This window comes from Amyelois transitella, chromosome 16 (assembly GCF_032362555.1).
Source record: "Amyelois transitella isolate CPQ chromosome 16, ilAmyTran1.1, whole genome shotgun sequence".
Classification (NCBI taxonomy): Eukaryota; Metazoa; Arthropoda; class Insecta; order Lepidoptera; family Pyralidae; genus Amyelois; species Amyelois transitella.
The window spans coordinates 7,402,356-7,416,889 of NC_083519.1; the positions used below are offsets into that span (position 1 = coordinate 7,402,356).

The 14,534-nt window shown below is 34.4% G+C and overlaps 1 protein-coding gene across 1 annotated transcript in view; it reads right to left on the bottom strand.

The window, feature by feature from the left end:
- The window catches only part of LOC106129625 (adipokinetic hormone/corazonin-related peptide receptor variant I), an 88,091-nt gene that overhangs the window by 8,928 nt on the left and 64,629 nt on the right, over positions 1 to 14,534 (bottom strand). Inside the window, exon 4 of the mRNA XM_013328227.2 lies at positions 10,581 to 10,785. Coding sequence (XP_013183681.1) covers positions 10,581 to 10,785 — 205 coding nt within the window. The remainder of the gene's footprint in view (positions 1 to 10,580; positions 10,786 to 14,534) is intronic.

The following is a 14,534-nucleotide window of genomic DNA, read 5'->3' on the forward strand; positions in this document are numbered from 1 at the left end:
TAATATGTATAGGTACTGTTAGTCACCTCGACAAAGAAGGTAGGTACTTACAACAAAAGCTTGAAAACAAATTAAACTCCTGCCCTGTATATGTGGGATGTTTCGTGGGATTTACAAGGGAACAATTCTCAGAAGAATGTTTTCTCACAAATATTGTAGATGAACATGAACAATAGTGATGTGTTTGCGAAATTGTGAAACTTAAAATGTTATTTTGCTTCGTCTTATTTAAATTGAAAATTTTAGGGTAAATGTGCTGTGTGTTTTACATAACACGTAGCAATTCAAGTGCAGCTTTTGCAATGATTCAAAATGGGTTGACTGATTTTCTGCATTGAAACCAGACGGAGTCAAACGGAAGTAGTTTCGTGTAAAAACCTGACTTATCGTATTTAGAATCATATACATATACTAATATTATTATATATTAATACTAGCTGTCCCGGCAAACGTTGTTTTGCCATATAAATAATTTTTAAGTAATTTCTAGGTAAAAAAAAATGTCAAGTGTGGACCACCCTTATCAATAAGAGGTATGAAAAATAGATGTTAGCCGATTCTCAGACCTACTGAATATGCATGCAAAATTTTAAGTTAAAAGTTAAAATCGGTAAAGCCGTTTCGGAGGATACGGAGACAAACATTGTGACACGAGAATTTTATAGATAAGATTATATATTAAAGCTGAAGAGTTTGTTTGTTGAAAAGCGCTAATCTCAGGAACTACTGGTTCAAATTGAAAAATTATTTTTGTGTTAAATAGATCATTTATCGAGGAAGGCTTTAGGCTATGTAACATCACGCTGCGACTAAAAGAAGCGAAGAAATAATGAAAAATGTGAAAAAACGGGGCAAATTATTAATCCTTGAGGGCTTTAATGATGCCTTAAATAACTATTCCACGCGGACGAAGTCGCGGTCACAACTAGTGGTCAATATAGGTCCTATGGTCAATATAATAGCTCCCTGGGCTCCTCTTTACAAAAGTAAGAATGTAACCGGAATTTACGCCAGACAAGATCGCTTTAAAACCTATAAAAATGTAACCCAATAATAGGCCTCAAACCCTACATAATTACTTTTTGTGATAAAGGAAATTAAACTGACCTATTCACGAGCACACAGGGTGAATCAATACTACTCGCAATGTCCAATACACTTCCAATAAAGGATTCCCTGTGTGTAGTGCCATAAAGGAGCCAACTGCTGGAAAATCGTGTAACGCTTTTTAACAGATACGGCATAAATCGAATATCCGTATATATCTAAATATATCTATAAGAACAAAGTGAACGACTAACTGACAAATAACGCTTGTGGGGTAGACAGAGCCAACAGTACGGCTAAATGATAGAATTGAGATTCAAATAGTAATAGGTCGCTAGCCCATCGCCTACAAAAAGAATCCCTTAGTCGCCTTTTACGACATCCATGGGAAAGAGATGAAGTGGTCCTATTCATTTTTATATTGGTGCCGGGAACCACACGGCACTAATAATTCCTACCTGAACTCATAACGCTCAGAAAGGAATTTTCATAAGCTGGGCATAACGCTGGCTACCTCGTTTGCATTAATTTGGATCTATGTCAGTGTTTCCATTACTGAAAAGTCCTGAGGAAATGTTTGTTTAAAAAATCAAAGTACCTACGTCTAATTCAGAACAGTTTTGTGCAGAAATCATAACTCTTACAATGCTAGTAACATTTCAGCATTTTCGTTTGGAAATTGGCAAACGTCGAAAAGTTTCCTGAAATGCACCTAGCATGTATTTTTAGTCGTAATATGAAAAGGGTGTTTGAAACTTTTAGAAGATATCTTTGAAATTGTCTGATAACTTTTACAAATCCTTCTAAGTTATTTTCCGTTCAATTCTTACGATGATATAATATTCTTCTTAAGATGATAATATAATAATTTATTCATAACAATTTGGTTATTTAATGCGATTATGTAATCATTATTGTCAGCTTGGTTACATCCTTTTTCGGAAAGTGCCTATGGTTCGTTTGTGACCTCAATTTAGGCGAAGGTAAATAAGGTAAACTTACAATTAAGTGACTCCTGTCTGACTTCCGTGGCATTTTTTCTAGTGGTTACATTTCCAATATGCAGATTCATCCTCAATATGATCTCACACCTTCAATATTTAAACTAATATCCGCAACTCAGTGACTCGACCCTAAGTACCGGCCAACGTGGATTTTAATAAAAACTCACTTCTGACCGCGACTTTGAATATAATAAAATCATCCACCTCAAAGTAACCTTGTAAGTCCTGTAACTGTTTGCTTTGAAAATAATAGCGATATGATATGTTCCTTATAATCTCATGAAAATAACGCAGCGTATAGAACTATTATAAAAAATAAAGGTAGGTGCACAATACATTTGCTAGACCCATACTTCAGGGTACACCTGTAGGTTCACAATCTTGTTATGCCAGCGAAGGATTATGCCACTTTATATTCACAGAGTTATGAACTTGTCACATTTCATAAATATACAAGAGAATCGTATTCCCTCTGTTTATGTCTGTTGGCAGTAAATATTATGATGTGGGTTTGAAGTAGGTACCCATGTACGTTGCGATCCAGTTTATAAATAACTAGCTGTTACCAGCGGCCCTTTTCACGTTAAAAGTACTCAATGTCCTTCTTTGTATCCCACCTTAAATGTATTTAAAATTCTAGGAAGTATTTTCAGTCTATAAACTTTGAAGAGTTAACAAACTTACTTTCGTACATATTATTATATATAGTATAAATATATACCTAAAGGCACACCTGTTTCTCGGAAGGGTAGGCAGAAAATACACCTTTCCACATGTCACAATCCCTGCATAATTCTGTCGCCTTATCCACATTCATCAATGCAATCGCATCATGCACACTCGTCGGTTAAGAATACTCTTGACCTGACCTTTTTATAGAACGTCTTGACTTGATATGTCTATGAACTAGTTATTAAATCTCAATTCTATCATTAAACCATACAGCTGTACGTAGCCTTTCAGCCTATGCGAGACTGTTGGCTCTGACTAGTCCGTAAAGAATAACGAAATATAAGACGTATATGTATGTATGGACTAATGAGTAAATGAAGTAAATACGAAAACAAATCAACAAATCGCGGGAAAATGAAGTGAAAAAAATATATTTTTTTAGGTCACTAAAAATAACACTACGTTCATTGCAATGTTTTGAAGTTTTGTAAGTTGAATCATGCGGATACTGCGCGAGATTAGGGATCAAACAAAAGTTTTTCTCAACGCTAAAGCTTCATTACAATTTCGGCCGGTTTTATTATAATAATTTTTTGCGGGTCAAACTTTGTTAAGGATACAAAACGAACTTGAAAAGTTGAGCGTTGCTCAGGCAATAAGGAAAAGCCAGTCCGTAGTAATTTTGTCGTGACAGCCTGTCTATTTGTATTTGTTTCGGTGTTCATTGACACTATTGAAGAATAATTAGGAGTTGGAAGTTGTAAAGGGCAAAGTCCTTTCGGTATTGGGAGAATTTACTTTAAGGGGCTAATTTACACATATAATATGATGTGGTCTATATCCTTGAATGTGTTGTGCCGGACCACTCCACCTCTTTTTCATGGATGTCGTAAAAGGCGACTAAGGGATAGGCTTATAAATTTTAAGATAGGTACTTCTTTTAGGCGGTGGGCTTGCAAGCTGTCATTATATGAATCTCAATTCTATCAATAAGTCAAACAGCCTTTCAAGTCAGTCTTTTCAAGACTGTTGACTCTATCTACACCGCAAGGGATATATACATGATTATATGTATGTATGTATATCCTTGAAAAGACTGAAACGCCAAGTTCAGCTGTAGGTAAGGCTTGATGAAATTGAGATTTAAATAATAACAGGTTGCTAGCTCATCGTTTACTAGAAGCATTCCAAGTTTATTAGCCTTTCCCGAAGTCGCCTTTTACGATATCCATGGGAAAGTTAATGAAGTTGTTCTATTCTAAAGTGCTGGAAACCACACGGCTAATTAATATTTTGCTAACAATATTGTTTATTGAAATCTTGCTTTTTCTAGCGTTTAACCATCACGATAGGTTGATAATTTGTATATAGGTTAGTTAGAAATAAAAGTAGAATTGAGTGAGAAAGTGCCTTAGAGCGCACTAGAAAAGTAATATCACAGTGAATGAGTTTAGAAGGCGAGGCGGAGGCAACAGGACTGGTTTACTTTGCATTTGTATCTTATTTCTACTAAACTTATTACAAATGCGAAAGTTTGTAAAAATACATATTTACATACATACATACATAAAATCAAGCTTCTTTCCCGGAGGGGTAGGCAGAGACTACCTCTTTCCACTACCGGTTTCGGGTACTTTTGACCTGACTCTTTACCAGGACGTCTTTAATTTGATCAAGATACGTTCGTCTAGGTCTTCCCACTCCGACCTTCCCTCCACACTCTCCTTGTATATCTGTTTAGTCAACCTGCTTACGTAATAGGTACCTATTTCTTTTTAAGAATAAAAAATTTTTTGGTTTAAGGACACCCGTTAATATTTTAATTATATATTTTTTTTTAATTTTTAGTATTTGTTGTTATAGCGACAACGGAAATACATAATTTGTGAAAATTCCAGCTTTCTAACTATCACAGTTATTGAGATACAGCCTGGAGACAAACGGACGGACATATAGAAGAGACATAGTAGGTAATAGGGTTTTTACCTCTTAGGTATGGAACCCTAAATATTTAATGCCCAATCAGCAGCCGAGCAATGAATAAGTATTGTTTTATTTATTTTAATAGACTTTGTTAACAAGATTGCAAAAGATATGCGTACCAATGGTCTTAAAACTGAAGACGCCGTTAACTGGACAAAGTGGAATATAAAGTGTCAAAAGTCGGAGCTTCGGGCCCCGAAGCATTGTAGTGTAGGGTGCAAGTGGGAACACGCAAAGATGAAAGAGAGTTAACAAAACTTTATAACTAATTTAACGACCCCTAGGTTGTATAATAGTTCAGTGGAAAAAATTGGTATTGAAAAACATTAACCGAAATTGTAACTAATAATAAACATTTTGTTCATGTCATGTTTTTGTTCATGTTATGCCGTGTGTGTGTGTGATGTCGTAAAAGTCGACTAAGGCGACGGGTTAGCAACCTGTCACTATTTGAATCACAATTCTATCATAAGGCTTAAGCTGAACGTGGCTTGTCAGTCATATGTCAATATTGCTGGGTCTGTCTATCCCACAAGGGATATAGACTTGATTATATGGATGGATGTTCATCTGAGCGGATTGCAGAAATTCACATCACCAGAAATATAATAGTGTCCCATTAGTTAGCCTGTGAGAATTCACACAAATATGAATAATATACATTATTCAGAATTCAGTGGGTGTATTGTTGACATTTTGAAAGTTTATGTATTATCGCTAAAACTTGCTTAACATAGGTCGTAGTTGCGTCCATGCATATCCCTATAATGTTATCCGATTCAACAATTCAGTTCTATGAAGAAACTGTGACCTGGATTATCATATAACGGAACATATTATGTTTGTATTATAACTTAATTATGTTTGCCGGGAACATATGAGATCCTTTTATAGAATAATGACTAAGGACGCTTTGATGCTGTGTTGCATTGAATTTTTAATATTTCTCAGTCGTGTTTATACAAACAATAAAACGGTATATGGAGGCGCAAATAAATTATTCTTTTGTATATACGAAAGTTTCAAAGAAAATGACGCAATCATGCAGAAGTAGTGTTTAAAGGTGTATGTTAAATTTAATAGGCAGTGTGGATCCCGGCACGAATAGACAAAACAATAGGACCACTACATCTCTTTGCCAAAGATGTCGTATAATTCGTCTAAGGTGTAGACTTATGTTAGTAAGACTTACGTAACTTGGAATTCTTCTTTTAGGCGACGGGCTACGCCACGATATATGAATCTCAATTCTATCATTAATCAAACAAACAGCTGAATCTCATCCTACGTGCACCTCCTACGTGTAACATTTACGTGTGACAAAACAAACAGTTTCTCAGAAAAGAGATATCAATAATTGTTCATGTGGGACTCGAATCTTTTTTAATCACAACGTAGTTTCATTTAAAAACTACAATGTATAAAAATTACTTATCACTCTGTCGGTTTAACTAATATCCATTAAAGGGTTCTTGAAAGAGGTATGGACACTTAAGGCCAGTATAAGACAGAATGTTCCTACCAATTACATCGTATCTGTGATATCTACTATAATCCTAGTAGGTAATTAATTTGTATCAGTTCCAGTTACCGCTGTTATTGACAGTAATTAATGTTACGGCCATATTGTGAACAAGATCGATGCAGCTAAGATTATAAATTCTATCTTTATGATATTCTTGTTAAAGTTTCACAATTTTTAACAGTTATAACGGAACACTCTTTTTATGGACACGTTTATCTAACCTAAGTTGCATTGCAATTAATAATTCGCCAGATCTTTTATTATGTGGACTGCTTAAATCTGTGATTCGCTCTCTGTGTTTCTTATTCCCAATACATAATTTGTTTAGCACCAGGCAGATTGAGGTCAAACATACGAGTACTCTATATTGACTTATTTTAATCTATTTAAAACGTAACTATACAGTTGTGTTTGTGTTACTCGATATCAAGTTTTTGTTTCATCAATATTTAATTACAGTAACCATAATACGGTAATCATTAATAGGTAATAGGTAGGTAAAGGAACATAGGTATTTTAATTATTTAACTAATTGGATTAAAATATTAATAAATAATGAGCAACTTAATTTAACGTTAACATTTCAGTTGTACCTTGATCAAATCGGTAAAAGGTCATCTCAAGACTACCCTAAACTGACGAGCTTCCATTGAGAGAGTTAGAAATCTATAATGTTATGAATAAGTACATAGGTACTTAAAAACTAAATGAATTGAAGCAAGTGGAATGAAAGAGATAAAAGATTCGTGATATTATATCTAATATGTATTGAAATGATAAACCCATCAGAATTGCAAAAAAAATTAAAAAACAAAAATATTTGCAAATGTTATAATATTCGTCAATTAAAATTTATTCAGATACAAAGCTAAACAATTAACTCTTAGCGAGTAACTATTTTTTCTACGATCAACAAAATAAAATCAAAACTGAGGATTTAGTCAAATAACAAAAAAAAGAATCAACCTAGTAAGGTGTGAATGATCATTAAAAGACATACTTATATAATCATTTCACATCATTAAGTCTTATGGATTAGACAGAGCCAATAGTGACAAAAATCGAAGACATGAATTTCTATTCTGTATGATAGTATTAACGTTATTATTAATTCTGTGGTTTAAGTAGTACTTTCAACTAAGGTAGGACCAATAGGTCGATGATGGGCCCATACTATAAACACGTAACAGTACTTAATAAGTTATACAATCCAGTTACCCTGAAGTATGTAAGCAGGTGCCCGTTCAATCAAATACTTTATGAAACACATGTTTTTGAATAGTTCAAGGTATTACACAGCTGGCTGAGTTTTGAACATGACTGGAGTTTAAATTGGCTTATTTTCATCCATATTACAGTAAGTGAGCATTTGGGTTAAGTTGGTTCTACACAAAAAAAAACTGGCAACTTTGGTATTGTTTGCACGTGTTGTGAAAAAATTCGGTAAACACATTGTGTCAACAATATACATACTTATGGAAATAAACAGCAGTTAATAAAAAAGAATACAATGGTTACACACATGTATAAATAGGCAGTAAGTATCTTTTTCTTAGAGGTAGTTGCCCTCTAAGAAAAAGATAAAAAAAAAATTCTAATAGGGAGCAAACTATTATTTTTATAAAGATAAAGTAACTCATGTTTAAACGTCTAAGATTTTTTTTATTATTTTCGCAATGATGTGGTGCCTTAAAATTAAATTGTTTCATAGTCTTTCAAATAGATCGAGAAACCTCTTTAGATACCCTGATTTTTTCTGACTGGCTTAGCCGTAGGGTACAATTTATCCTAGAATTGGCTAAGTAAAGTTTTCTTAAGCTACGCATTTTCTATTTTTCTTCGAAAGAAAATCTGTATTTGGCCACGATTTTTGCAACTTTTTCAGTGACGAAGAATTTAATTCATAAAAATCTTTATCTTGATATGACGTCATTGCATTGTGATTTATCACTGTTAGCTACTCATCAACTGATGACCTTTCATCATCATGGACATCAACTGAAGAAGGTTAAGATGATGTTCCATTTAGGTTTCTTTCTTATTTTTTGATTTAATCAGTAACTGACGTAGTTACGAAAATCTACTCGGAATATTGTGCCTTGCGGGGTAGAGAGAGCTAACAGTCTTAGCTCAATAATGGAATTGAAACTTATCAGCCCTTCCCAAATAATTTATTTGAGAATTTTTCTTAGTCATTGAATAAATATGGACGAGGTACATACATGAGTTTTTCTTTGAGAAAAAAATTAAAAGTGAATTGTTAGAAAAAGGTTAAACTTGACCATTTGAATTGTAGGTTGTGTTATTTATTTACAAGTAATGGTAACATCACTCTTGTGTTTCGTCGCATTACTTTTAGAGGGTCATGAATTTAGATCACGGTACAACATAGTTAGATATTTTCTTGTCTATCCCATATGTGACAAATCAAGTCGTAACGGCTTGGGGTAGTGAAATCAATTCTATGTCAAAATATAATTCAAGAGTTAACCGTGACTGTATAAAAGTTTTTGGTACTTAATTAAAGAGTTTTTACTTACTTAGATGAATATCCGTTTCAATCGAAATAACGAATCTTAAATATACTCGCAGTAACCGATACCAAAAATGTTTATGGTTTGTTGAAATATTTTTCTTCATCAAAAACATAAACAAATGAATTTCTGTACATTGAATATATTTACATAAAAAACAATATTAGGCGATGAAGAAACAGTAACAAAGATTTTGAAGAAAAAAAAATACTTTGGCGTGATATTATAAATTTAACACGCGAAACATAAATTTTACAAAACAAACAACAGCTGTTTTTTATCGCCGTGTGTGAGTAAAGACTGCAATAGTGCATTAGTTTCTTTAATGAAACGGCCTACTTTTATTTTTTTATTTCTTTTTAATAATTCCTGTTCAAGAACAGGAAATCAGACGATCTGAAGAAGCCTTTTACCCAGCTATACCTAAATATAAAAAGCTAATAAAATGAAATCTTGATTTGACTGATTTTTATCAAGAATATTATCTTTTTGGTGGCAATATCCTTATAAAAAAGGCAACGAACATTGGGGCAAGCTCACTCAATCAGTGTAATTTAGAATTATTTTTTCATCGGAGTAAATTGTTTTAAATTCGATATCTATCGGAATAAAATACCATCAGTATAACTGTAGGCGTTACACATCAAAGTAAACTGAATTGTGTTTAGTTTATCAGAATTATAATAAGTACTCTGGGATGTTTACTCCCAATGTGGGTCTTATTCGTAAAATTGGAAATGGGTTGTTGTTTTCCAATTGATTAGAAATGAGATATTTCGAATAATTGGAAATATTTCCTGTTTGAAAACGTATGAAACAACTTTAATTATATGCGGCAATAGGCTTCGCTCCCGAGGGTATTTTCAAATTCATTCTGAACCGATACCTAATTCATAAATTGCTTATGTATGTGTTACTGTGTTTCCAAATTGCCCGGTGGTGGTGGCCGTGGACTGTTTTTGCTATGATGACGTTTATGACATACATACTCTTTTGTATTTATAAATTATCTTCTTTCACCTGGCGTTTGTTCCTCTAGAGGGTATTTCATAGCCGCAACACAAGACGTGCCTCTAAAATGATTAAATAATCAAACTCACCATCAAGCTCTTTATTGCTACTTTAGATGGATCTCACGCACAACACAAAATATGCACACTTAGCAAACAGTAATGCCGATCAATGGTACAAAGAATATCGCACAGATGCAGAACACATTGTACGCAACTTCTTGATGGTAGCTGCTGAACGCGTCAAAAAAGACGCATTATTCGAATCCGCGTCGCGAGAAAATGGTGGTTTTAATGAAAATGCAGTGGTTATATTTTAATAATAGATCAAACTCACCATCAAGCTCTTTACTGCTCCGATGGATCTCACAAAAGATGCATACGTAGCAGACAGTGATGACGACCAATGGCACGAAGTACATCGCACAGATGCAGAACACATTGTACGCAACTTCTTGGTGGTAGCTGCTGAACGCGTCAAAAAAGACGCATTATTCGAATCCGCGTCGCGAGAAAATGGTGGTTTTAATGAAAATGCAGTGGTTATATTTTAATAATAGATCAAACTCACCATCAAGCTCTTTACTGCTCCGATGGATCTCACAAAAGATGCATACGTAGCAGACAGTGATGACGACCAATGGCACGAAGTACATCGCACAGATGCAGAACACATTGTACGCAACTTCTTGGTGGTAGCTGCTGAACGCGTCAAAAAAGACGCATTATTCGAATCCGCGTCGCGAGAAAATGGTGGTTTTAATGAAAATGCAGTGGTTATATTTTAATAATAGATCAAACTCACCATCAAGCTCTTTACTGCTCCGATGGATCTCACAAAAGATGCATACGTAGCAGACAGTGATGACGACCAATGGCACGAAGTACATCGCACAGATGCAGAACACATTGTACGCAACTTCTTGGTGGTAGCTGCTGAACGCGTCAAAAGAGACGCACTGTTCGAACCCCGCGTCGCGAGGGTGCCGCTTCACTCTGAAGACCATGCTCTGTAGACAAGAATAAATAAATATGTAGCGAAGATTACACGATTATACATACATGCATATTAGTCTCCAATCTTCGAGCAGCGGCACTATAAGATCAATGTCCGTTACTAGAATTTTGAGAATTTCCAAGCTTAAATTAAGAAGGGAAGAAGTGCACCCTTAGATCATATAAGAAATCTATATGCCAAATTTCAAATCTAGTTTCAGTGGTTTGGGCGTTGATATGTCTCTTTTATGTAACACTAATACACATATAAAGTGTACACTCAACGATACTGCCTCTCTTATTTTTTAGTGTTCCGAGTTGCATTCTTTAGAGCAAGAGCCTACTTTCTATATTTATTTTTCTACGGTTTTCAGCGACTTCGGTAGACTTAGGATTATTGGCACGCGCAACCAGGTTACACTTAACAATAGATAGCAGAACAACAACGATCAGTTTTCATCATGACTTGCCTTGAATCAAGTTATGATGAAAAAGAAATCTTGGTGTTGTGTATGCTTCTGGGGGAACCTCACTACAAATGCGTTACAGAGGCCGACTTGCGACCGCAGAGACATGGCGGAAACAAAGTAAAACTTTCTGTTTTTGGTTACAGGCCTTTATTTAGTCACACTTCAAGCGGCTGGACTGTGGTAAGCGCGGTCAAAGTTTTGGAGTCCAGTATTTGCTTGTGCTAGCTTTTGCCCGCCGTATTGTATGCCCCAGATTTATTTTTTAAGTATTCGTGGAAATCTCCTGAAATAACTTTTGGAATTTTGTTCTACAATATCACATACTCGTACTTGCCAAATTTTATCTTCCCACGCGCAGTAGGCGCCTCCGGCTAGCCGTACTGGGATCATACATACTCGGCTATTCAGGAAGATTGATAGGGCGTATGTTTTTACTACTCACACTTTTTCTTCGGTATTGATATGTTTTGGAAAACCAATCATGGATAAGACTAATAAACTTGGGATTCTTATTTTAAGCGATGGGCTAAGCAACTTGTCACTATTTGAATAGGCAGTAAACTTAAAGTAATTTATTTCACGTCAACCAATTTTGTGAAACCAAAAGATATGACAATTATTAACTTATGCTAAAATAGTGGGACAATTCAACATCACTTAATAATTTTTATTTCTATATCAAAAAGGCATGATTTTTTTTTATTTGAATTATGGCTAATATCTAGTCCTTCTAGTATGTCCAATAGCATCGGGAGTTAAAAAAAATACTTGTATTACTTGGTACAGAATTTAGTGATTTAATTAACTATTGACTTTACAATGTTGGTTCCAAATGTGAGAAATATAAGAAAAAGAAGGTAAGTGCACGCGAACTTAATATGGGGTGCGCGTAGTGCGAGTGCAAGAGAGGAGGGGGGCTGATCCTTAACGACGATTCTAAACATCGCGAACAGTCTTTTCGAAAATATTGGTCCTCTCTGGGATAGGGGATAGACAGGCATAGATACGTGATTATGTTTATTTAATAAACATAAAGTAAACAGCCCGTAGGTACTAATTATAAATACAGGACAGGTTAAGTATAGTAAGTACTCTTTTGCAATTGTCAATGCTTAAAATTGAAATACTTAAATATCAATTACCTACTAAAACCATTTAATATCAATAAACCATTTAATATAAAACCAAATTTATGTACAATTGTAGTTAAATGTATGGAATATTTTTTTACATATACAATATAAGCAAATTCCAACAACATATTATTTAAAAAAATAATTTAAATTAAAAAAAAACAATATAAAGTCGGTAAAGGAAAAAAGTTATTCCATCATTGTTTCAAAACTTTTAAACGGTAAGTTGATTACGGTATCTACAGGGTACTTGAAAAGCGACCTACACGTGGGCGGAGCCGCGGACAATAGCTAGTAACATTATAAAGTACTGAATATCCTATTACAGGCCGTAGGCACATACTCGTAAAAATGCCGGCGTGGGTAGGAGTCGTTTAACGTTTTGTAAAATATCCGTTCATGATTTATTTGAATTCCTGACACTCTTACGTAGGAATACTTTGGGTATAAAGTGCTTCATATCAACCCAATCGAAACTAATATTATAAATGTTTGATAATAAATTTATTGTGTGTTTGTTTGTCAGTACCTCACGTGAAAACGACAAAACCTGATCTCCATGAAATTTTGCATACAATATAGTGTGGAGAACGGTGACGAACAAATTGTACTTTTCACGCGGGCGGAGTTGCGAGTGATAGCTACTTTCCTATAAATGAGAACTTTAATACCCAATGAATTGATTTCTGACCTTTCTTCTATGTCAACACTATACTTCTAAGTAACTTCTTTCATGATTTTCGACATATAATTGAGAAAATTGAGCACAAATATAGGACCAGTGCCAATATTTGTACGCACAGAAGTAGGTATCGTACGAGGGTAAAATTAATAAGATTACGGGCACAAGCAGGCTTCCCGTTATGTCGTCACCCAGATATTCATTTTTGAAGTTCCAGTAGCTCTAATAAATTACATTAAGAATTCGCAGTCTCAAAATGTATCTTCAGTTTGAATATTCACTTATATGTATCTGCCTTGCAAAGCAGATAAAATGCAATGCTGTATATTTTGGTATGATTCAGTTCGCCGAAAACCTTTAAGGTACCTGGCTTGTGTGTTTAATATATCTTTATTGCACAAAAATTAACGTTATTAAAATCATACCGAAAAAATTGATAGCAGCGGCGGACTATTTCCATGAAGAAATCTCTTCTAGTCAATGAGATACCATGCAAGGGTTAATAACGGCAGTAATTAAAAAATCTTCTATATGTCGTTGTCAAAAAAGAATAGGACCACTCCATCTCTTTCCCATGGATGTCGTAAAAGGCGACTAAAGGATAGGCTTACAAACTTGGGATTCTTTTTTAGGCGATGGGTTAGCAACCTGTCACTATTTGAATCTCAATTCTATTATTAAGCCAAAAAGCTGAACGTGGCCTGGCCATGTCACTATTTGAATCTCAATTCTATTATTAAGCCAAAAAGCTGAACGTGGCCTGGCCATTCAATCTTTTCAAGACTGTTGGCTCTGTCTGCCCTGCAAAGGATATAAACGTGACCATATGTATGTAAGTCGTTGTCAAAGATAATGAGTAAGTGACCTGATTGACTCAAAGTTGATGTTGAAATTGCCAAATTTATAAAAAATTATATAGAGTGGCAACTACGAAACAACTTTTTAAATAAGTAGAATTAAAGCCCAGATTATGTGGAGAAAAATGTTGGAAAGCAGACCCCGGTTCAGGGATGAATCCCCTCTACGGTTTAATCTAGAGAATTTGTGACAGGTGTCTACAAGGGCTATCTCATATTGATACATCTCGAAAAGCTATATTGAATTCAGAAAAATATTTGTAGTAAACAAATGTTTTTCTTTGCATTTGACGCAGTAATAGAATGAAAGCAAAATTTTCGTATTTTAAACAAATTGTATTTTTTGGGAAACACTATTTATTTGAGAAAGAAAATTACTTTGTACTTTATCAATTTATTCTCAATATTAAAATGATTCAAAGGAATTTATTCCAAGTAGGTATTGAATTACGAAAATTAATATTGTTTACTTTGTTTGTTTTTTTTTAAATTACAATTTGTGTGTTAACTAAGTTTCCACTAATTATTTTTTAAATTGAAAAACATTTTATAATTACGACAACAAGAATCGCGGTGCACGAAATCGATGATCGCTACATCAAAAACGTGCCATCGACGGGT